This window comes from Taeniopygia guttata, chromosome 7 (genome assembly GCF_048771995.1).
Source record: "Taeniopygia guttata chromosome 7, bTaeGut7.mat, whole genome shotgun sequence".
Lineage (NCBI taxonomy): Eukaryota > Metazoa > Chordata > Aves > Passeriformes > Estrildidae > Taeniopygia > Taeniopygia guttata.
This window is the reverse complement of record NC_133032.1, coordinates 2,445,399-2,469,433: the sequence shown is the minus strand read 5'-3', so window position 1 is coordinate 2,469,433 and position 24,035 is coordinate 2,445,399. Positions and strand designations below refer to the sequence as shown.

The following is a 24,035-nucleotide window of genomic DNA, read 5'->3' as shown; positions in this document are numbered from 1 at the left end:
TCTTCCATGAGTTCTCACTCTTGGAGGAGACAGGACAGGTAGAGTTACAGAAATATGGAAACATTGATGCTGAAACTTGATGTACAGTATGGTGCTTTTGAGTTATTGGCTATTCTGATGTCATTCTCGTTGCCCCCAGAAAATCCTAAAATGCCTTTTTTTGCTTCTTGAAGCACTTTGCTTTGAGTTTGTTCACTTTCACCCACAGAAATGTCCCTTCCTGTATGATTAGCTCAATGGTTTTGACAGATTCCTTGGAAGAATTGAGGTCCTGAGAGCCTCCCTTCCTCAATACCATTTTTAAATCGAACATCTTAATTTTTATAATGTTCCATATTTTGGGCAGCTGCCCACTTGACCTTATAGGAATGACATTCCCATTAAGCTGATCTGATAGAACATTCCAGCTGGAATTGTTACCTTTTTCTACTGACCTTGGTACTGAGAGCTTCCTTCCTCCAGCATCGAAAGGAAATTGCTTGGACCTATTTTCCAGCGTTCATCCACTACCTAGATTGGGGGGAAAGCGAAGAGAGGAATCGCTGAGAGCATTGTTTCACAGAATTATGGAATGGGGTGGAAAAGGCCTGAAAGATCTCATTCCAGCCCCTGCCATGGCCAGGGACACCTTCTACTAGCCCAGGTTGCTCCATGAGAGAAGGGCTGTCATTTTATCAGCTGAAGTCACCAAATTAAACAAGAATTATACTCCAGCTTGTTTGAAAATGTAATTTGGGTAGAAGGCTTGCAATATTAAAGTGGAATTTAATTTAAATGCATTTTTTCAGTTATTTTTGCTGCTATTGCCATATTCCTGAAACAGTTCAATTTCACTGAACCAGTATTTCTGAGGGAAAAACCTCCCAGAAAATTATCCGTTTCTTCATCTTATATCAGTTGTAAATCTCAAGATGTGAGTAAGGTAATAGTTGAAAAAGAGAGATTAGATCACTGTTTGGGGAGGAATTGAATGTGAATTTATACCAGACAGGATCAGGATTTTGCTAAATAACCTGCAAACCACTTGTTATCATCAGCAAGATACAAAGTGCAGCTCCTGGGATGGTTAAAACTAAATCCCACCCAGATAAGCCTTATAATTAGGGAAATATCTGCAACCTGCAGGTACAGCTGCAGCCTCATTATGGGAGTTATCAAATATCTGGTTTTAATTAAAGTATCAAATATCTGGTTTTAATTACAGTAATTCCAGTTTGGGCCCAGAAGGACAGGAATAATCTAAATACATTTATCACTTCTACCCTATAGATGGATTTGAAAAAGACTTGGGAGGTTCTTGACTGAAATCAAGAACTGTTTTGTTTTAGAACTTTCTTTAAAGTGCAACAAAAAGTTGGAGGATTTGAGCTCAAATCCCCAGTTACTTCAGTGTATTCCCAGTTTCACAGGGTGTGGCACTTTGAGGTTCATCCTTGGATCATTTGCAATGAGCAGAATCCTTTTACCATTTTTCCATGGTATTTTATTAAAAATGATTAATCCATGATGTTCTGAGAGGAAATGTGTCAACTATTAAAAAACCCAACAAATTAATTCCCCCCAAACCAGCCTAAAAATGGGTTTTTCATTTTTAGCCTCTCAATACCACAGGACACATCAACATTTTATTGTTATAAATAAGCCAATGAATTGTTTTAGTTATTTGCTTCACTGATTTTATACACTGATGTCAATGAAATCATTGTGTCAATTTAATTGATTTTAATCAAACCCACTCTCTTGTGTCATAAGGACAGTTGCAGTTCTGTTTTCTCTTGCCTCAATTAACAGCCTAAGAGTCAACATAATAAAAAGAACTTTTCCTTTGAAACCAGTTCATATATTTTTTGATTTTCAGTGCATTGAGCCTATGCTTGTTCTGTTTTAAATGTGTTAAGGCCCCTTGAACCAGCAATATATGTTTGAATTTAAGCAGAAATGTAGAAATAAGTGTCTCAGTCAATTTCTGAGGCTTTCCAAATCCAGTTTCACACCAGGTGATTCCCACTGGATATCAGGGAAAACTGAATTGGCTCCACTGTGCACATTTCCTTTGGAGATTTTCCTAAGAGATTTCACTAGGGATGGGAGTGTGCCTCAGTGTTTGGCATTTCTGGGTGAAATTCAGGGATGCACAGCCTTGCTCACATTCAGTGGGACAAGCTCCAGCAGGTTGCAGGGTGAGGCAGCCCAGACTGCTGCTGCTTTTGGAAAGAGGGATTTTTTTGGGGGAATGGAGCCATGGGTTGTTTTTTGCCTCAGGGAAATCAAATCAGCACCTTGCAGAGAAAAGAAAGTGAAGTTTCTTTGATATCAAATACTCTTTGTAAAGATTGCTATCAGGCTTTTCAGAAATGCTTAAATTTCCTTCTGGGATCCAACTTTTGTTTTCTTTAAGAGCTGAAGTTGGGAGCAAGGTTTTTTCTGCCTGCATCCCTATGACTTATAGCCTACACTTATTTTAATAAGAGTCCTGCTGTTCGAACTTTTCCAAATACTTCTCAACTGGTCTAAGATACTCTTTTTTTCCCCCCTGTCAGTGCTATAACCTTGGAGAGAATGTTCCCTTTGTTGTTTCTCAGTGAACCATAGAGAACCTGATATAATGGCTCAGAATTTTACTTGACAGGAGTTGGTGATGGCTGAGGAGATGGGAATGACATGAAGTTATAAAACTCCAGAGCTCCATGCTGTTACTTCACCCCAATTCAAAACAGCCTCGCAGAGGCTGCCAGGGGACTGAGACACATTTTTGCTGTTGGTTCTTATCTTCAAAAATGTGTGAAACCATGAAGGAATCAAATTTTTTCCTGTAAAAGTCAGGTTTTTAAGCAGATGGATGAGGCACCATCCAGTTTCAGGAGCTTCACCAGGGCTGTGACAGTGTTACCCAACAAACTGGTCACTGTAACAAGTGATTGACTGAAGACATGTGTGACCAGAACTTAAAAACACCTCCTGTTCACACAGGAGCAGCCACAACCCTTCCTAGTTACCAAAGTTAAGCAATTAGGCTTAAAGACCTTGAAAAACATTTATGTATTTGTTCCTTCAGCCTGCTGTGTATTTTCATTTACAAAGGGGAAAAAAAACCACCCCAAACCCCCAAACAGTGTTTTCAAGATGCTAATTTACAAGTTAACATTTAGGTATCTACCTTCCAATTAAATTGACCGATGCTCCCTAAATTCATGTCATTTAGGTTCCTGGCTAGATGTTCTCAGAGCTTTGGCCAGGCTAATGGATGTAGTCCAAGAAAAGCATCATTTTTTTTGGAATATATTTGTTCTAGGGTTAGGCCTTCAAATTAATTTGTGTAAAACTTGCAGTGAAGAGTAAGCTTTGCCCTAGAAAACTCACCCTTCTCCTCCGCATATTTAATGGGAGATTAATGACCCTTATTAAAAAAATATATATTGTTTAAAATTTTATTTATATGGTGGAAGTACATGAGAAACAAAAGCTGCTGCTTCAGCAAAAGCTGACAATTTTTGTTGCACAGCTTGCTTTTGAAGATGCCCTTTGGTCACTGCTCTGTTTCACAGGTGGTTTGCTCTGTGAAGCTGCTCCTGAAATAATTTGGAAGTGTCTTTTGTGAAGGCAGACCTTTACCTCAAAGATTTCGGAGGGTATATTGTACATTTAGTGGTGTCTATTGACATTTGAAACAAAACTAGTTCCCACCCTAAGAACATAGAAAATTCATGACTTTATTTATGCATGGCTGATGGGGTTTTAAAATTAGATAGAAATCCACACAAGCTCTGAGGCTCTTAAATCCTAATTCTGCAAGGGGTGGCAGTGATGAACTCCTCTGTACCCACATTAACAGCAGGAATGCTTGGTTACCACTTTGTTCCCTGTCTGACTGTCCTGGCAATGATCTCAAAGCCCCAGAGTGGATTTTTGCTCTCATTCATGTCCCTGACAGTCTGCACCTCCATCAGCTCTTCCCACTGAGCTCAGTCATGGCCATTCCTAAAATAAGAGAGGTAAAAAGTTCCCCAGAATCATTGAGGTCATGGAAAGGCTGAGAGAGACCAACCTGAGACAATTCTTTGTCTCCTAAACCTGAGCCTGGAGCTTTGGTGACCATTTTAATGTCACTTCTTGGCATCTGCCCACACCTGAGGCTTCACAACCTGCTGTCATTCCTTACCGGCTTTCCAACTTTTGGTGGCTTTTTCACTTTGGCAGTTTCCTTGTCTTTTTTCTCCTTTTTCTCCTTTTCTTTTTTCTCTGCCTCTGCCTTTTTGGCAGCCAGCTCTTCAAGGACCTGAAAGAGGCAGGGAGGAATGTGATTGGGAAAACACCATATCCAACAGGCTGCACTCTCTGAATTCCAGACCACCACAGAGAAGCCTTTTTGTGCTGACCAACTCCAGCACAGGTGCTGAATATCCCAATTTATCATAGGGAAAGGCTGATTTCTCTGTCCCATCTCATGGGGGTTTTTATGGAGTAAGACCAGTTCCTGAAGCTGTCCAGAAGCTGAATATTCTAATGACACACAACTCAAAGTTCCCTCTGGGCTCAGACCCAGATGATGAATTCATAATGAATTATCTCAGACCCAGATGATGAATTTATCCTGGTGTTTGTAAGGCAGATTGATTTTTATAGGGATGGATTTTAAAAGGCTGCCCTGAGGTGTGTCTAATTTCAATATATGGCTAAAGACTGAAATTGTTCTAGTGGCTGAGGGAGATTGGATGGAGATATTGTGACAAACCCTGACAGATACACAGGGATAGCTCAGCATCTTTATCCCTGCAAGCAAGCAGCAGCTGATAACTGAGTACAGCTCCATCAATTCCCATATCTTTAGTTCCTGGCCAATTATACTTTATTATCTGAAAAAGGCACAGAGTGAAAATTTGCTGCTTCCACCATTCTCTTGTTTCTAGGCAGCTTTCTTGTCCCTGAGAGGAATTCTAAGATCATTTACTAATGAGTCTAAATCAGAAAATCCATTGAAGTTTATTAATGGACCACTAACACTGGCAGTACTGCGAAAGAACAGAAAATAAAACATTTCCAACTGTAAGATGTGTTTCTTGTAACACTGAAAATATTTGTTTTCTCAAGTATACCTTTTAATGTACTGAGCACTGGATGCTGGAAGGGGACAATGACAAGGGCTGTGCTTTGCAGACAGGGCAGTACCATTAGTGGCTCTCCCCAAGCTTTTCAGTACCTTACATTTAATTAAATATGGTAATTCAAGCCCTGAGCACTGCTCAGTCACATCTTGTGGTGATGAGCAGCGAAGCATTTCATTCCCTGGGATAGATTAACAGATTGACTGGAGTTTAGAATAGGTTTTTAGTGTCCCAGCAGGCCTCTTGGATCCAAAACCAACAGAGCTACTCTGAGTGTATCCTTTATTGCAGTGCTCCTACACAGCCAGAAACCCAACCTTGTCACCTCTGCTCTGCTCTGCTCTGCTCTGCCTGCAAAGGGGAACCACAACCATTCCCAGCATCTCAGGGGTGGCTTTGTCCAGCAGGACACCTGCAAACACACAAGTGATTGACAAAAGGTTCCAATTTGCAGCAGTACCATTCTGCAGGCAGTATTTCAGTGCATCCAGACCCTGAGTGCAGTGATCTGCTTTCATATTTCTGCACAAATGAATGATCCTGGAAGGGGCGAGACAGAGTTTGTGTTCTCATGAACCTGCTGTGATGGCACTGAGCAGCTGAAATGTCCTTGTCCCTCTGCCTAGCCTTGCTGCAGCTCTTCCAGCTCTGCTCCAAGCAGCTCCAGGATTGCAGAGCTGGGGGAAAGCTGTGTGTCTAACCTTGAGTGGCTTCTGCTCTTTTATACAGAACCACTTCCCCTCCAGCTGCAAGGAGATGCCTGAACAATCTGGCAAAACAGGAGGGAAGAAAGGGAATGGCAAGCAAAGAAGCAAAGGTTAGTTTGAGATTAGTAGGCAATTCACACACATTTTAGTGTAGTTTTTTTGTTTTGTTTTGTTTGTTTGTTTGTTTGTTTTCCTGGAGAAAACTTATTAGTGGAAAGAGATGTCGTCTGAAGTTGTTTTGGACTTCTCTTTTCTTTGCTAGGCTGTCTGTTTTTGAAATGATACAGAAAGTAGTTAGCAAACTCTTAATACAAGAGGAAGAGACTGTGTTTCAATAGGAGCAGATGAATTTTAGCCTGTTTGTATTTTTCCCAGTCTTTCCTAGGACTCCTATTGTGCCAGTGATGATTTTTTTCCAGTAACATTTTCTTCAGCGGCTGAAAAGACATTTTCCTTTAAAACTGGTGCTCCATAAAAGTTAAATTGACTTTAGTATTCTTGTATCAGTTCAACCAATTTTTAAAATCTTGCAGTACAAATCTCCATTTTTTTTTTGTTATTGGTGGGGGGAAGAACTGGGCACTAAACAGAGTGTAGCCTATGAATGAAAATGTCTAATGCTGGCTTATATAAGCCAAGCATAAGAAAACTTCCAGCTGCCAGCAGGACTCGCTTGTTCTGCTGTCCTCAGACACAGGAAGTTTTGGTGTTGGCTCAGGTAAAAGTTCTTCTTCAAGAATAAAACCTTCCCTTGTTCCTTGAAAGAAGACCTTACTTGAAACTTCTTGCCTTATAGCTGTGGGCACAAAAGAAAAGCAGGGCTAGAGTGAGTTTGGGAAGGCTGGAGCTCCAGCTGTGGCAGGTGAGAGCAGCCTCAGAGCCTGGCTTTAACACTTTACAGGGACACAGACCAGTGTTCCTGGAGGAAATATTCCTTTCTTGGAATATTAACTCTACAGAAAGAAGTTTTATTGAAATCTAGGAAATGTTTCTTCTTCGTGGAGGATTTTTGGTGTGGTTTTTTGGGGATTTTTTTGGTGGTTTTTCGGATTGCTGTCTGTAGGTGAATATTTTAAGTGTTGGGTAATTTAACAGAGGCCAAGTAGAGTTTCCCTAGTTTCCCTCCTCCTTCATGGTTAACTTGAAATATTCAGAATATTTTAAGGCTTTTAGTTCTTCTATGACACCTTTCTTTTTTTTTTTTTTTTTTTTAAATGTTATTTAATATTGGAAATGAGGAGCTGGGAGAGGGGGAAATGCCTGTGAAATGGCAACTCTCTTGCCTTTTTTTCATGGTGATGAGACTTAATGAACTACAGGAAAAGATCATAATTTTGTTGGCAGCAGGATAAGGGCAAAGCTAAAAATTGTCACAACTGATGATTATCTGTGGAGCAAAACATAAAAAACCATTAAGGATAGAAATCTGGAACAGATGCAGGGAGATTACACCGATGTCCTGGAATGTTAAATTTCCCTTGAAGACTAAGTAGAGAAAAAGCTTCTTTTCAGTCAAGGGAAAAGAAGTGCTTTCTTTTTCTGACTGAAGCACCAAGTACTCTGCATTGGGATGTCTTTGGGAAGGTATTTATAAAACGTCATGGAAGCAGTTTGTGCAGAAGGCCAGCTACATAACAAAGTCAAGTAAGGTCAGGGTTGTCAAAGGATCAAGAAATATAGAATGTATAATAATGCAGCAATGGTTCGTGAAGTGATTAATTTGTATTTTATTTTCCCCAAAGTGTCTTTACTGAGCCTTATAAAATGCTCACTTTTTAAATACAGCTCAGTCTTGATTTTTCATGGAGTTTGACTTGGGAGTAACCAACCCCTGCTCATACAGGAGCTCATACAGACAAGAGGTGAACTCCTGTCCCCCCTGGAGTCAAGGACAAAACTCCCATCAGCTTCCATGGGGCCAGGATTTCCTTTCCTATGTTGCCCAGTAGACCAGTGTGTGGAATAAACCCGGTGGCCTCAAGGATTTTTTTTAATATGAAGCTGACTCAGTGACACAAAAAATGTTTAACTTGTCTGACATTCAGGTAAAATCATGATTGCACTGAACCTTCTCTGGCCAGCTGCATTGTGGAATCTCTGAAGGCTGTGACACACATTCTGCTGGCTAAAAAGGGAGAAAAAAACAGACCTCAAAATTGGTGAAAATCAGATAATTGCTAGTGAAAATTTGTTAGGAAAATAGAGGAAGGCTTTTTTCCAGGGTGCAGCAGGGAAAAAAAGCAGTAAAACAACCTCTCCAGACTTTTGGCTTCCAATTTTTCCACGCAAAGAAAAAGCAGATGCTCAGGAAAGGCAACAAAAAAGCTGAACATGGGAATTGCAAGCTGGGAGCATGACAGGAAGGTTAAACCCATTTCTCCAGAATCTACCTGCATATAGAGTGTTGCACAGAATAATTCCTTGTTGTGTTTTCTTCCCCAGCTGTGTTAATCCTTGATGCTGGCAGGTCTATTTGGCATCACGTTCCCCAAACCCTTGCCCAGCAATCAGCCCCACTTGCTGGGTGGCTCTCAACAAAGCCTTCTGGACTCTGGCACGTGTTTCTGCTTTGGAGGCTGAAAACTTCACTGAGAGTCTCCTTCCCTCTGCCTGCCTGAACAGCAGAGCAGAGCCCAGCAAGGTTTAGCCTCTGAACTTGGCTAAAACCAGGAGCATGCCCCAAACTCAGTTTTAGTGGGGCACAGGGAGCTGTTTGCAGCAGTTTTCCAGTGTTTTTAGCAAAGTTAGCTGATGGTCAGTGCTGTGCTCCGTGCTGTCCTTACATCCCCCCAAACCACACAGACATTGCTGTGTGCCCCAGACTCCTCTCTGGGATCCCAGGGAGGACTGGATCCAAAATTCCCCATCCCTGGAAGCATTTGAGGCCTAGCTGGATGGGGCTCTGAGCAACCTGGACTAGTGGAAGGTGTCAGGGTGGCTGCAATGAGATGATTTTTACGTCCCTTCTATAAAAATCCTCTTTTACCATACCTGTGTTAGAGCACCAACTGCAGAAAAATCATGCAATAGTCTCAGGGGTGGGGCTTTCAGGACCACAGAATTCAGCTTTTGACCTCTTAATTTTGCTAGCCCAGCACAGTGGTTTGCTCAGGGGCCAAATCCTCTTCCTGTTCTCCCCCAACAGACCCATTGCCCCCTTGGCTGCTCGGGATGGGTGGGAAAGGCTCCAAGTGCCGAGCACTGCCTTCAGCTGGGCTTCATCACTTTCCCTGTGCGACACTCAGTGATCAGAGGAAGAGATTATCAGCCACTTCCATTAGCCAGAGAAATCAGGAGAGGGATTTACCAGGAAAAACAACCTACAACACTCAAGATAAACTGAGATACTTCCTTCTCTGTGATATTAAATTTGCTTAATTAGCCTTGGCAGTAAATCAAGGCTTAGCCCTGCCTGCATTGGAATCTCTCCTCTGCTGTTCTCTACTTCTCTTCCATCACCTGAGCACCTTCAGTTGTAATTAATTGGCAGCACAACCTGGAAGGGAACAGATTTTGGTACCTGATTGGAAACAACCTGGGAAAAAAAATAATTCTTTTATTTGCAACCAAAAGTTTTTAACCGTGAGGTTCTTGGAGAACTAGAGCTACTGTTAGGGAAAATTGCTACTTAAATAAACAGACATGTTTTGTGGCAAATCTTTCTCTAACATCATGAAAATTTTTTTCATTAAAAGAGGGACAATACCTGCTCTGGATGTTTTTCAATAAAAATAGCTTTGGAACCACCTGTCTTCTCAGGGGGATAGTCAGGAAACCTGCCCGTGATATGCCTGTGGGAGAAACAAAAGTGGAAGAGGAATTAGAATTAATCATTTTTTCACCTAGTTGATAAAAATGTTAGATAGCAGGGAAGCTTCTTATGGCAGTGTTTTCTGTCCTGTAAGTTAATTAAGACAGTTACCAATCCATGTCTCTTATCCCATGGCTCAACAAAAACTGCAAATTCTCAGGGGAATTCCTAGGACTGCAGATTCCTTCCTAGCTGAGAGATGTAGGTTGAAGTGTTTATACCTAGAAGTGTCCAGGGCCAGGCTGGACAGGGCTGGGAGCAGCCTGGGATAGTGGAAGGTGTCCCTGCTATGGCAGGGGGTGGGATGGGATGAGCTTTAAGGTCTCTTCCAACCCAAACCATTCTGGGAATGGTTATTATGTTATTTTACATTATTTTATGTTCACAGCCCAACTCTCTGCTTTCAACATCTAATTATTTTTTTTTAAGAGAAGAGTTATTTTGCTTAAATCAGGATTTCATCTCTAAGTTCCAGACTGTGTTTCCATGTCAGAATTACCACTCCTAAATTTCCAGTGGACTTCATGGTGATGGAAGCTGGGAAGAGGCAATTGATGAGTTTGTGGGAATGTTTCATGGGTAACACAGGGAGCTTCCAGACCTTTCAGAAAGGGATTAAAAGATACAGAAAATAACTTCAGCTCCAAGGTAATTTATACTGATAAAACCCTTTAACTTCTTTCCCTTTTGTTACTTGGTGGAATATATCTGCAAGGTTTTCTGTTTGTTTGGTAAAATCAGGAAGATTTTTCTGTTCCAAAGAAAATTTTGGCAGTGCAGAAAAATGCTCGTGCTACTTTCAAATAGCACGGTTATATTTCCTCTAAATGAAATTAAATTTCCCTGGAGAAGGAAAGAGCTCAGAAAGGTCAACACTATTCCTAGAAATGTTTTCATATTTTTTTTAAACAACTGGTACCTTAAGGGACTTTGCTAGGCTGGTGTTAAGCTGCAGGCTCAGTTTTAAGCCGAGATCTTTGGAACAGAGCATCTGTTCTGTTTCTGTAGCACCACGTGCAGGGTTGGGATCTCTTGCTGGTATTAATGCAACACCAATTAGGACAGAATCAACAAACATTCATCTGTGCTTGGGAGCTCTGGCTTGTTCAACAGTTACAAGTTCTATATGCAAACAGATGCAAATCCTTGGTCACTTCAGTCCCAGAAACCAGCCTGCACCAACAAAGGGCTGTCCTTGTTAGTGTGTTTTTAAAAATCCATTAAGAATGGGATTTTGGCCTCAAAACCCTGCCTGATCTATTATTTAATGTTAGCTCGTGCTCCATTTTTTACAGACAGCCAGAAAATAGCTCAGTTTCATGTTAAGTGCAGCCTTAAATGCTGCTACAAGTCTGGTAACAGTAAAAAACTTCCCAAAATCTGTAATTGAGGCTGTTGCTACTTCAGTGCCGACTGGGAGGAAGGAAAGGCAAATGCACTGGGGTGAAGAATCAGCTGGGAGCCCACTGAACATGATACCAAGACCAGCTTCCAATATTTATTCATGTTACATTTGGTATTTGTACTCCCTTTTTCACTTTTAAATCATCTACAGCTCTTGGAGATGGTGGGGGATTGGAATAAATTTATTTTTAAGGTTCCCTCCAACGAAACCACTCTGTGATACTTACCTTTGAGTACGTATGATGAGAGTATCTGAGTGCTGTAGAAATTCTACCATGTTCTGAAATTGGGAAGGGTTTTCTGGTTTATAATCTGTATTATCTGTGTGATTCTCCTCCTCTGAGCTGGTGCTGTTGTTTGGGGTGATGTGGCTCCTCTCACCTTTTTTGGCAGCAACTTCAGCAGGTGCTTATGTCAAAAAATGAGGTGAAGAGAAGACAATGACCATCTTTCCATGGAAGAGGGTCAGGCATTTACTAAGCAGTCAGGGATGGCTGGGATTTTCTAGTTGAGGGCGCTGCAGGATGTGATTTTCCATGGTCAGCAGTGATCTGAGAGCTGAGAGTACCAAACATTTTGATGTTCTGATGCTTCCAGGGCATCTGCTGTTTTTGTGAGCATATCCATTGCTGTCTGATGGTCTGGAAGCAGCACTCTTAAACCTTATTTCCCTACCCACCCTCTTGTGGGTTTTCCTCTTTCTCTTCCAGGTTGAAATGACCACAGCTTCAATCTTGTAATGCCTGGGAATTCCCATGTGTGACCCCGATAGGCAAATTCCTCCCTTTACGAAACCCTATGAGTTCAGAGGTTAAACCAGGGATTCATTTGGCCTGTAAATCTGCCCAGAAAAATGCAGCCATTCATCTTCCTGGTCAAAAGTCCACTTTAAACATAATGAATCTCAATTTTCATTCCCCCTTCACTTTCTGGCAGCGTTCTACTCAGAGCCATCACGATGGGTTGTCTCATGCATTTATCTTAGGATGCTAATTTGGATTCAACTGGACCTAAATTCTTTGGTTTGCAGTTGGAAACACCAGGATAAAATGAGCAGCCAGAGAAGCTGTGGCTGCCCCCCATCCCTGGAAGTGTCCCAGGTCAGGTTGGATGGGGCTTGGAGCAACCTGGGCTAGTGGAAAGTGTGGGGTGGGACTAAATGATCTTCAAAGTCCCTTCTTACCCAAGCTACTCTATCATTTTAAATTCCTGTATCTTTGTGCCATCAGAGAAGCTACACTTCATCTAGGCTGAAGAGGGTCCCACCAGGCGTGTCCCATGAACAGCTCTTGGATTAGGAGGAGGTCCCAGACATTGTGGAGTGATTCTGAGCTTGATTCACAATATTATTTGTTCAAATAATTTTTAACTGCCTTCCCCTTTTGAAACTTCCTAGAAACACTGGAGTATTGGTGATTAGAGGTAATAATAGGGTAAGAAAATGATCCCAGATGATGCAAGAAGTTGCTCCCAACTGGAGCCCCAGCAGGCTGCTTTGTTTTGTGGGAAGTGTGGAGGGGAGCTTTGTGGTGGGAATCCTCCCTGGTTCCACTGCTGATGGGAAGAGGAGAATGTAAAATTTTAAGCTCTTGATAACAGGAGCATTAGAGTGTGTAATATATTTGAAAGATATGGTACATGTCAGAGACACCTAGATCCAAGTCAGTACTCTGTGAATCTGTTACTTATTACTGTCTCAACATTTGCAAGGGGGAAAAATATCCAACTGTACTTTTCCAGCATCTCATAAAAACGTGTAAATGCCAGAACTGGAAGAAGCAACTCTTATTTTCAGTGTGATTGCTTCAGTGGGAGTGCTGACAACGTGCTAAGCGCTGCAAGCAAAAGCAGAAGCAAATTGTCTTGGATTTCTTAGGGAGGATGCAGTTCCAGCAAAACCAATGGCCTAAAGGAACAAATGAAATTTATAAAATCCCATGGTGGGACTGGACTCGGTGGCTGAACAGAGTAAATAAGGAGAGATGGAAGGACAGGGCTAGGAAGAAACCTCCACCTTGTGAGACAAACCCAAGCAGCAGCCTGGGAAGGCCCTAAGGAGCCCAAACCCTGCAGGCAGGCAGCTGAGGATGGCTGCTGTGGGTGACCTGCTCCTCGTTTTCTGTTCCCAGGCACCAAGCAGCAGCCTCTGCTCGGGAGACATGCTTGCACTGCTGCAAATTAATATGTTGGAGCTCACAGCAGGCAAAAAGATCCTTCTTTGGGTCAGAGCCACTGCTTTAACACAACTGCTCAAGGTTTCTGTGCTGAGGAGGATGCTGTTGAAGAAGGGACCTTTGGAAATTGTGATACGTGAGAAATCCATTAGTTTTCTGGAAAGCAGTGAAATCCTGTCAACGGAAGCAGAGCAAGAGTTGGAAAGCAGCTTTACAGAAAAGCCATCTAATTGGGATGAATGGGGGCCCTAAATCTGAATCAAAGCAGCTCAAGTGGAAGAGTAAAGGGATGAACAAGGATGGAGGGGTGAAAAGATACGATCTTGCACTCCCAGCTGAAAAAGAAAAGGATGTGATGGGCTTTTTGTGCTGTTTCTCAAATTACATTATGTTCTCTGGTTCACTGTTACTGCTCTAAACCTATTCCTCTTACAATAACTCAGACCTGTCAAGTGTAATTGAAAAAGAATGATCTTTTATGGTCTGCAGTGCAAATCCTTTTGTCTCTGATCTGTAGCAAAGAGTTCTGGCTCTTCTGGGCTCAATATTTGTACAGCACAAACCCCACATAAATGTCCAAGTTTTAACTAGGTTCAAATGGTTCTGTAATGTCTCCAAATCACCACCAGACTGGGACAAGTTGGGGTGATTGGCAGGCTCTGTTCAGCCCTGAATGCTGTGGCACCTCCATTCTCACCTGTGAAATAAATTCTTTGTCTGGGAGATGACCCTACATTGTCCTTGTCTCATCTGCTGCTTCCTTCCTTCCCCGTGTAGGAGCTTCACATTTTTTTTGTTAAAGTGTTTTCTCTCTAATCCACATTGCTCAGGGATGGTAATAGTTAGGGCTAAATATGGCTTTTGATTTATGAGAACACACCATTGAGTTAAACATTTTGTCTGGTAATAGACTCAACAAGTTCCTACCTACTCTGTTCTCTGGCGTGGTTTTACATGTGTTATTCTTTCTTTTTGGCTATGGCTTCTCCAGCTAACTGCATAAAAGGCCTTGTCAGGAAAAATAAATTGCTCTTTGGAGGAACAAGAGTGTTTAAGTCTGCTCAGGGGAAGAAAGGATGTGGGCTGTGTGCAGAAGAGGAGGCATGAATGATGGTGAAGGCTCTGAGTGGAGGGACTGAGGGGTTCTGTGCAGAAAAGGGACACAAACTAAGCAGGGGGAGCTCTTTAAAGAAATAAAAGCCTCCTCAGTTGTGTAGTTCTTGCCTGTTTCTGTAATCCCACCTGATATGGACTTTCTCAGACTGCTTAAATAGCAGTGCTGGTTTATTTTAGGTGTCTTTGCTGTGTTGCTTTTTTTTCCTTTTGTGTGTGTGCTCCCTTTTAGCTCTTTGAAAATCACTTCCAGAAAAAATAACCTGGGCAAATACAGAATTACTTATAAAGTGAGATTGATTTCCACGGGCTTCTTATCATCTCTAATGAATTTGGACACAGACACATTACAACTGATGTTTTATCTCAGGTCCTGATCCTCCCAGTGTTTGCTTGTATGTGTGGTTGTTATGCATGGAAGCATTTCAGTGCAGAGTAATTGGAGGATCAGAAACTTTATTGTTCTGCATAAATATTCAGCTTTGAAAATTGAAGATCAAGTGTTGTGAGGCCAACAATGTGCAAGGAAAAATATTCCCATGGCGGAATGAGGACACAAGGTTTGTGAGGAAAGATGATATCCTTTATTATAGTAACTATCATAATTAGAATGGTCTTTTGGGTCCCCAGTGCCTGCCTTAGATCTGAAATTGGAGAAGGCAACTTCAAAGCCAAGTAATAGTTGGGAACAGTTGTTGGAGGGGACAGACCTAAATGAGGAATGTGGTAATTCTCCCTGATAGTTTTATTACATATGGTGTTACTGGCCAGGAAAGGTAGGCCTTTGGCTGACCCAGTGCAGTTGTTCATAAGCTGCTTGAGTTCTTACAGCAAGGATCTGTTTTGCTTTGTCATAAAGTTATTACCTTTCCAAGGATCCTTCTAGTCTTTTTGGGATAGCCATAAGTAATTAGTGCAATGTTAAAATGGGAATCTCTGTTCCACTTCATGTGGGCTGGGGCATGACCTTTCTCTGCCAGGACTCCTGGTTATCCTGATTCCTGCTGTAAAATCCAAGGGGAAAAGGATTTTTAATTTTTTTTTTTCTCTTCAAAATTCTGACAAATCATTCCTAGTTTAAAAAGCCAACAGGTTTTTCATCTTGAGATAATTGGAGACATGGATGATAGCACTGCAAATGGCTCCTAGGTTTTTGAATGGGAATAAAAGGCAGCTTGGGCATGAATAATCCCAAGGAAAACCAAAGCCGCTTATTCTTCTAATATTAGCTTAAGTTAAAAGAAAACCTGCTACAATCAGAAGAAAAACTCTAATATTCACACTGATTAAACCTTCTGGTGCTCTGATTTTGCGTGTCCCTCCACACACTCAAAAAATGTTGGTCAAAGTTTTCTCAGAGCTGAGATTTGAATTAACTGAGGATTGGGAGAAATCACATCCTGGCTGATATAACTGAACTGCTTGGCAAGAGCTGATACCAACTGTGCTGTGCTGAAGGCTCAGACAAACCTAGAGCACACTGAATGTACCCACCAAGCATGGAAATGGGAAGATTGGAGGGGCTGGAAAGCAGATCCCTGGAAGGTTATTTAGGGTTTTTGGCTTGACTCCAGCACTGCAGAACAGCCTTGGGCAGAGCTGCTGGTAAACCTGATGCAAGATGTGGAATAACACTGAAAGCATCTCCTGATGGATCTGAGGACACTGGGATGTCCCATCCCTGCCCCTGGAGGGAAAACTGACATCCAGCACTGCCCCCCATGCTTGGTTTTCTAGCTCTGAAGTTCCTTGAGTGCGTTTCCTTCTCTTTGGGAGTTGTTGATCACCCTGTGTTTTCCAGAGCTGCATTCCTCGAGGGATTTCTTCAAGGATGAAGGGCTGCTCCCCCTCCTTCCCAGTCAGACTGTCCCCAGGCTCGTTTCCAGTGTCAGCTTCCTGGTGCCTGTCTCCAGCCTTTAGAGGAGAGCAGGGTGAGCAGCCCTTGCTGAGGAGGAGAGCTGCCCTCAGGGGCTGCTCCAGGGCCGGGGGACATGCTGAAGAAATAGCTCCCATTAAACTCTCATCTGGTTTGATTTTCTCATGTCTTTCCACTCCCTTCAGAGCAAGGTCAGAAATACAGAAGCTGGCTCAAAGAAACGCCAGGTCAAATTCCCTCTGCATTTACTGAATTCCTTACCTTTGGCCAGCTTATCCTGCCAGCGTAGAACACCCAATCCGGGCTCAAATTTGGCAGAATTTCCAGTGCTCAGCATTCAACTTAAGAGACTGAAACAATTATGGGCAGTTTTAAGCAAGATTACTTTAACCCAGACTAGGAGCTTTGCAAGAATAGTTTTCCTGCAGAGTCAGCCAGAGGGAATCAAGAGTACTTTATTAACACAATATGAATCCTGTAAAGAGGAAAATAAAGCATGCCATTTTTTTTCTAGCAAGGCCAGCCAAAAGAAATAACTTGCCCTCCAACATCACAAGTTTCTTTGGGACTTGGAGTGAAATGGAGTATAAGAGAGCATTTTGTTTTATGGGATTTGTTTATGAGAAATTTGAGCAATTGTTTTTGCTTCTCAGAAGTCAAGGTGTGGACCAAAATGCATCTCTCCAGGAGGGGAAGAACTTCTAACCTGCTGCTCTAACCTGGCTGCTTCACACTGCTTTGCCATGGCCCATCACTGAAAACTGAAGATAATGCAGTGCTCTTGGGGCGTGTCAGCCTCCTTGCATGTGCTGTGCAGCAGGGACGCCCTTTATATCTGCCTGGAAAACTGGGAATGGGAGCCTGGAAGGAGCAGAGAAGCTCTGTGCTTTGATCCATCCTTTTTTTCAAGACTAAATACCTAATATTCCAACAAGTAGAACATGTAGGAGTTTATATGGTGAGTAGACAACCCTGCTTGTGGGCAAATGATATGATTTTCATTGGTGTAATTTTTCCAGTGTGATGAAGATGGATGGATCCGGGGTGGAATCAAAGGTGGCAAAGGAGACATTTCAGTATTTCTATCTCTGCCTTATGTCTGTGGTATCATTGCAGAAATCCAGCCCAGGCTGGCACAACTCATTTTTTGCCTCTCTGGATTAAAATGCTGTCCAGCCACTGTGTCATGGCTGTCCCAGCGTGCCCCTGATTTAACCTGAGGACTGAGTGTGACCAGGTTCATCAAGCATTGCATTACTGCTTGGGAGAGTGGCTTGAGAATTCATTTAAAACTGGAATCACTATTTGCCCCCAAGACTGAACTGCCCTAAGACTGAACTGCCCTGAGAAGCCTTGTGATGCAGCAGGAAAACATCAGTGGGAAAGGAGAAGCTGAAAATGGGGCATTCCAAAGTTTTTAAGGATGTAACCAGACACTGCTTTCTCTTTCACTGCCCAGAATCCCAGAATGGGTCAGGTTGGAAGGGACCACAGTGAAGGTCTGGTCCAACCTCCCTGTTCCAGCAGGGTCATCCCAGAGCACAGGCCACAGGATTGTGTCTGGATGGCTCTGGAATATCCCCAGTGAAGGAGACTCCAAGGCCTCCCTGGACACTGTCCACTGCTTGGTCACTGCCCAAGGAAGAATTTCTGCCTCCTGCTCAGGTGGAACTCCTGGGCATCAGCATCTGCCTGTTCCTCGTGTCCCACTGCTGGGCCTCGTGGAGCAGAGCCTGGTCCATGCTCTGGAATATCCAGATATAGAAATATCCATCCTTTGGATATTTACACATGTTACAGAGGTCCCCTCTCAGCTGTGGCTCCTCTTGAGGAACCCCAGCTCCCTCAGCCTTTCCTCCTCAGAGATGCTCCAATCCCTTCATCACCTCCAGCCTCTGCTGGACCCCCTCCAGGAGCTCTGCCTCTCTTGTCCTGAGGAGCCCAGAACTGGACACAGCACTCCAGAGGTATCTCCCAGGGCTGAGCAGAGGGGCAGGATCCCCCCCCGACCTGCTGGGAATGCTCTTCCTGATGCACCCCAGGATCCCATTCCTTCTTGTGCCTTAAGGAACACTCATGGCACAGGGACAGTTCCTTGTCCACTTCAAGAGATCTGGTTCTCTGTGGTTTATGAGAAAGCATACATGAACTATTTGATGATAATTCTGAGGCAATTTCATGCAGATGAAAGCAGTCTCAGTGCTTGATTTTTCCATATTCATCCCAAGTGGCCTGTGCAGCCTTATTGGAATAAATCCCCATCAGGTGTACACAGAGTGTAAAACTAGGGGAAAAGGGAGAATGTTGCAGAATCCATCTATAAAATTAGAGATGTTTACACTCCTGGTCAATGCTAATAACCGAAGAGCTCACTAGAAAGAAAAACAATTTAGAACCTCTACTTTGGCATTTAAAAAGTGTGGGAAAAGACAAGCAGAAACATTCCAGATGAGCTCAGCTCTAAGCCAGGCATGGTATTAAGAGCAGCCATTTATCAGGAGTTTTAGCTCAAAACCCCAGTCATCTCTGCAGTCCAAGAAACACATTGTAATGCCTGGAGGTGCCAAGTTCCTTAACTCTCACCTTTTTAGTTTTGGGAGAGAAAAATTGGAGTGTTCTGGTCCTGTATCTGTTTGGTGTGGCTTTGATGCGTGACCTGTAGTCTCCCAAAATTGGCTGGAATTGTGCAGACTGATAGAGTTGAATACCTTTTGCCTCTCCCAATGATTGATTCCTTCTGCATGTTACTCAGTGGGATACACTCAGATTTAATCAAAAATAAGCACAAAGTCCAGCTTTTTTATTATTGTTAATTTAAATGATGGCTTAATAATGTGCTTTTAAGTAATTTCTTTGGTAGACGGGGTCAGTGCTGCTGAGAGGTGCTGGCAAGGTGGCAAAGAGGCTGGAGAATCAGAGGTACAGGGGATTTTCTCTGTGAATTTGGAGCTGCAGCTTGCTCTTGGAAGAAGCAGAGAGCTCAAACACAGGTAATTTCCCCAAAGTGGTGGAACAGGCAAGGTGGGATGGGAAGTGCAGTTGGGAGGTGAGCCCTGCAGGGCAGCTTTGCTCAATCTTTTGTGTTGTTTTCCAGGCCTGGAGACGTGACTGTGTTGCTTCCCAGGCCTCTCCAGAGGATCAGTTGTCTGGGATGGCCTCATTTCAGGATAGCAGAGCTCCCTGGGGCAAAGGATGGGGAGATTTGGAAGGAAGGGAATGCAGGCACACAGTGGGAGAGGCCACAATCAGCCGCTCCCACCTTCCTTCCCAGGCTTCCCAAACTGCCAACCTTGCAGCAGACAGGGACAAACCCACGTGTGAAATGTGCTTTCCCAGGAGGGGATGGAGGTGGAAGGATGTTTTGGGCATGGAGTTACCCCCTCTGCAGCAGCCCTGAGAGCAGAGCCTGTGATGGGAAGCACATGTTAGCACATGGCACAGCTCTGGTTCTGGAATTGGCTCCCTTGGAACAATTGTGTTTTGACTTGGAATGCTTTGAGGAGTCCTGCAGCTACAGAGAATGCAGCCTTGCTTTAAACCAGCATCCTCAGAATTGGTTGCAGGATTAGAGATGCTTTCCAAAAAAGAAGGAAAAAAAAAAATCTGGGAAGAGCTGTTTTCCCTGTGTGATGGGGAACACAAAACAAGAGAGTAAATTTCCTTTCCAGCCACCAAAGGATTACTGAGGCAGTAAGGGCCTCTGGGAAGAGACAGGGGAGTATTTGAACAGATTTCAGGGCCAGGCAGTTTCCTCCTATTCCATAAATGTCTCAGGAAATACAGAACCAGCTCTTTTATGCTTCTACACCCTTTGCTCAAGTCATGGAATCAAGGGATCGTTTGGCTTGGAGGGACCTTAAAGTTTATCTCATTCCATACCCTGGGCAGGGACACCTTCCAATTTCCCAGGTTGTTCCAAGCCCTGTCCAGCCTGGCCTTTGACCCTTCCAGGGATGGGGAAATTCAAACACATTTGTATTTGGCACAAGATCTTACTGATTTAGTTATTATTACTGTGGATATAATTATTTTGTACAAGTAGAGCCTAAGAAGACCTACCTAAACTCCCTTATATGCTATTAAATGTCTTTTATTCAGCCTAGGATGATCCTAAGCCTGCCTGACACAGCACACAAACCATAATAGTTGGGTATTTTTAGAGTAAATGACTATAAATAATTAGAATTTCTGTTGTCTCTGCACAGGGCTGAAATGCAGCATGACTTAAAAGCCCTGGACTCTGACCTGGATAATAAAAACAACCTGCTTGATGGAGTCTGACTAATCTCCTCCATGCTGAAATTCCCAGTAAAACTGAAACACATTGGCTCTGGAAAGAATGGATGTGACTCAGGTTTCAGGCAAGTTCTTGCTCTGCCCACAGAAATACTGTCATCAAACCTTTTCAGCCTTGAATCCGAGAACAGGATTTGGATAGAGTGGCAGTAATGTGAATTTTGCCCTGGGAAGAGCTTCCCTAGGTGCTCACCAACCCACACTGTCCAGCTAACAAAGGAGCAGCCTGGTAGTCTCCAGGGAAATAATAAAATAATAATAAAAAAAGCTTTGTCTCAGGTGCCCTTGCCATATTTCCCAGCCCTGGGATTGCAGCCAGTGTTCTGCTGTCACCTAGAGCCTGTTCCAGCTATTCCACCATGGAGATCCTGAGGTTTAGGGGATAACCTGCTCCTGTTGCCTGTGTCCTCCTTCCCCCTCAGCTCCTCCTCGTTGGATGTGCAGTGTAAGCCTGTAATTTTCTCTGCTGGATGGTGCAAGCCTCCTGGGTGTGGAATTCACTTGGAATTCAGCACTTCAGGAACTTGTCAGCAGCCTGTTAAATAATCCTGTTGGCACACTGGAGCCACAGTGCCCTGAGTCAGCCTCATGTTCCACCAGACATTCCCCTGCTGTGGTCCCCAGGGTGCAAACTTGGAGAAACCCCCTGCCAGTGAAAACAGGGAAACAACTGGATTTCAGAATTAAACATATCCTTCTTCTCTAGGGGGAAAGAATAACAGATTGTCATCCACAGCCACATTCCCAGCCATAACTTGATTCCTTCATCTTCTCCAAGTCAAATCTGGCCTCTTGGCAATCAAGTCTTTTTTAATATATTCACCTGCCACAGACATTTGGGAGCTGCTCTTTTGTCTTTGCCTTGGAAACACTTATTTTCTGTTAGTCTTTGGTCCTAACTGTGCCTATTTATCAAAATGGTAGCTCATAGGGGTTTTTTTCCCAGTTTTATTCCTCTTTCATCCCTCCTCTTCTGATTCTGCCTCTCCAGCTCCTCATGGCTGCTTCTGCTATCCCTTTGCTCTGCTTGTGTCAGTCCATGCCACGGTTCTTTTTTACCCCACTTGCCTCCTTTCTTCTTTGCATTCTACAGAGCCAAGGCTGAAAATGCCTTTTCCAGCTCCTCTGCTTCCTTCTCCAAAGAGATCCATCTGTGGAGCAAGGGCTGTAGCTTGGGAGCCACTGCTCTGTGCTTCATGCTCATTTTTATTCTTCCTAGTTCTGAGCTTCTCTCTTAGTCTTTCTCTTCCCAGAATATCCATTAAACACCTCTCCTCTGCCAGCCACTGGCTCTTCAGTGCTTCTACCAGGCACCAGTGGGACTCCTGCCTCTTTTTTCTTTGCCTGTTTCTTGTTTCTGTATCCCAGCAGATCTTTGCTTGTTGGAAATGGGGAAGTGGGGAAAATTGCTTCTTCCTTGTGCTCTGTATTAACTTGCTGGAGAGGACACACACTCTCCCTGTCACAGTAGAGTGAAATAATAGCTGGGCTGGGTTTCTTCCCCTTCCCCTTGGGATTCATTCCCTTCTTTCTTTCTTTCTTTCTCACTGATTAGGACCAGGCTCTGCTGGTTAAACCAAGAGCAGATCAGATGGCAGAGCAGGCTCCCCTGGGCCAAGCCTAGTAGGTATCTAGCTGGATTCCTGAAAGAGAAACCTCCAGCTCCAAGGTGAACATCAGGCCCCAGTTATCAGTTTTAAACACCCCACTGCTCTGTTCCTGCCTTCAGAAATCCAGCCTGCTGTGTTTTCCTGTGTTAGGACTCTGCTTGAGAAAGGAATAGATGAGGACAGCAACTTAACACACCCACTGAACGGGCACAGCCTGCAGGATTTTCCAGTTAAAAAAAAAGCCCAATCCTGCCTTTCAGACAAGTAGAACTGTATTATAACAAGTTGCTGGCAAGTGTGAGTCCCTGGGTGCTGCTGATGTTTGTGTCTGTGTGAGTATCTATGACAACAAATAAACCAAATGTTTGGGAAGTGTCCTTGGGAATCTCAGTGGGGGGGGAGGTTGTTGCATTAGGTCTGGAACACTTTACATTTTCAGACTTTTAATTTCTAAGTATTATGCAGATGAGTATGAAGTGCTTTAGGAAAATGAACTAATTAGTTACCAGATTTTATTTTTCTCATGCGCAAATGGACCAGCTCAGACTAATGCTATTTACTTTAGTTGATTCCAGACTTTTAGATGTATAAAGGAGGGAACAATTTTAGGAGCTTTAATTCCAGGCAGGAGGCTTAGCCTCAAGGTCAGTGGACTGTGGGTATCTGTGGGTCACTTGCAGCCATTTGAAGAAGGTAGAAAAGGGAATCTAGCCTCAGTTTGTTGTAATGGTCAGTTTTGCTTCTGTAGTGCTACAAATCAAAAATTGGGAAGCCTGGAGTTATCCTACAGAGCAGTGGTCAGGGTGGGCAGGTCTGTGAGAATGGATCAATATAGTTAAAGGCACAATAATTATGCTAAATAAATGAAAATGTCTAATTGGACCCATCTTTTTGCTCACAGGATTTAGAACAAGGAGTTTTACCTTTCTCTTTGGTCCTTGGGTCTTTTGGAACAGAAATGTCTCTGCTATCCCTGTAAAAATTCACACAGGCTGAAGGCAATCTTGCCTTTGGTCTACAGCTGAAAACTACAGAGACAGAAACTAGGGCAGAAGTGGGGTGGGGAAAAGGTAAAGCCTTTTTGGGCAAAGTGATTTGGGAACAAGCAGGTTGAGGAGAGCCTGGTCTGTAGAAGAACTGTGCTCGTTGTGCCTTTGCTATGTGAGGCTGTTGAGATCTGAATGAGCTTTTCATGTTGCTTCTGTATAATCTGTATGCAAATGTGGTAAGAGGTGTGCAGTGCAAATGCTGCCTGATGGAGAGGTGAATATCAGCTCACAAATGCTGGAAGTTCTGAGCATTCCTGCAAAAGGTGCTGAGGAAAAACCCCATCACAGGCAGAAAGCCCAAATTGCCATGGCACTGAAATGTTTTTTTCCCCTGGTTTTGCATTGGTGAACTGCTTGGAGAACAAGACTGACAGACAGATTCTGCCTGGCTGTAAGAGCCTTGAACAAGGCTCAAAACCAACAATGTCTTGTTCTGTGAATCCCTGTGGCAGTCGATGGGAGTCTGCTTAGAATGAGGACGATTAAATAACATCAGGACCTGACCCTCTTCCCAGTGAATGCTAAACATCTCAGGGGAAGGAGAGATCAATCAGGGAAGATCCCTAAGGGCTTTGTGATAAGAGATACCCGAGTGTCTATCTTGAAAGGAATCACAGTGTTTGGAAAGCTGGTGAAGATGTGCTTATACGCAGCATTGGTGCACGTGGTGATTAAATAAGAGTTCAGGAGCATGACAGCATGACTTGTGTTGAAAACTCCTTGGGGAGCTCTATTTGCACCTGTGCTGCTTAAAGAATCTTCTTTTTATTCCTTAGAAATTTGGATAGCTGAATGAGCAAAATCCAGGATTGCAAAGAACCCTTTGCATGTGTTTTCAATCACTGCACAGAGGTGGCAATCATAAATCCAAGTGTCAAACTGGAAATACAGTG

The 24,035-nt window shown here is 43.2% G+C and overlaps 1 protein-coding gene across 2 annotated transcripts in view; it reads right to left on the bottom strand.

Annotated features, from left to right (window-relative positions):
* IQCA1 (IQ motif containing with AAA domain 1) overlaps positions 1-24,035 on the bottom strand; it is a 100,275-nt gene that overhangs the window by 38,512 nt on the left and 37,728 nt on the right. For both annotated transcript variants that reach the window (XM_030277045.4, XM_030277046.4), the window contains exons 7-9: positions 9,516-9,600; positions 4,160-4,276; positions 435-510 (exon numbers count right to left, since the gene is read on the bottom strand). In XM_030277045.4, the coding sequence (XP_030132905.4) occupies positions 435-510; positions 4,160-4,276; positions 9,516-9,600 (278 nt within the window). The remainder of the gene's footprint in view (positions 1-434; positions 511-4,159; positions 4,277-9,515; positions 9,601-24,035) is intronic.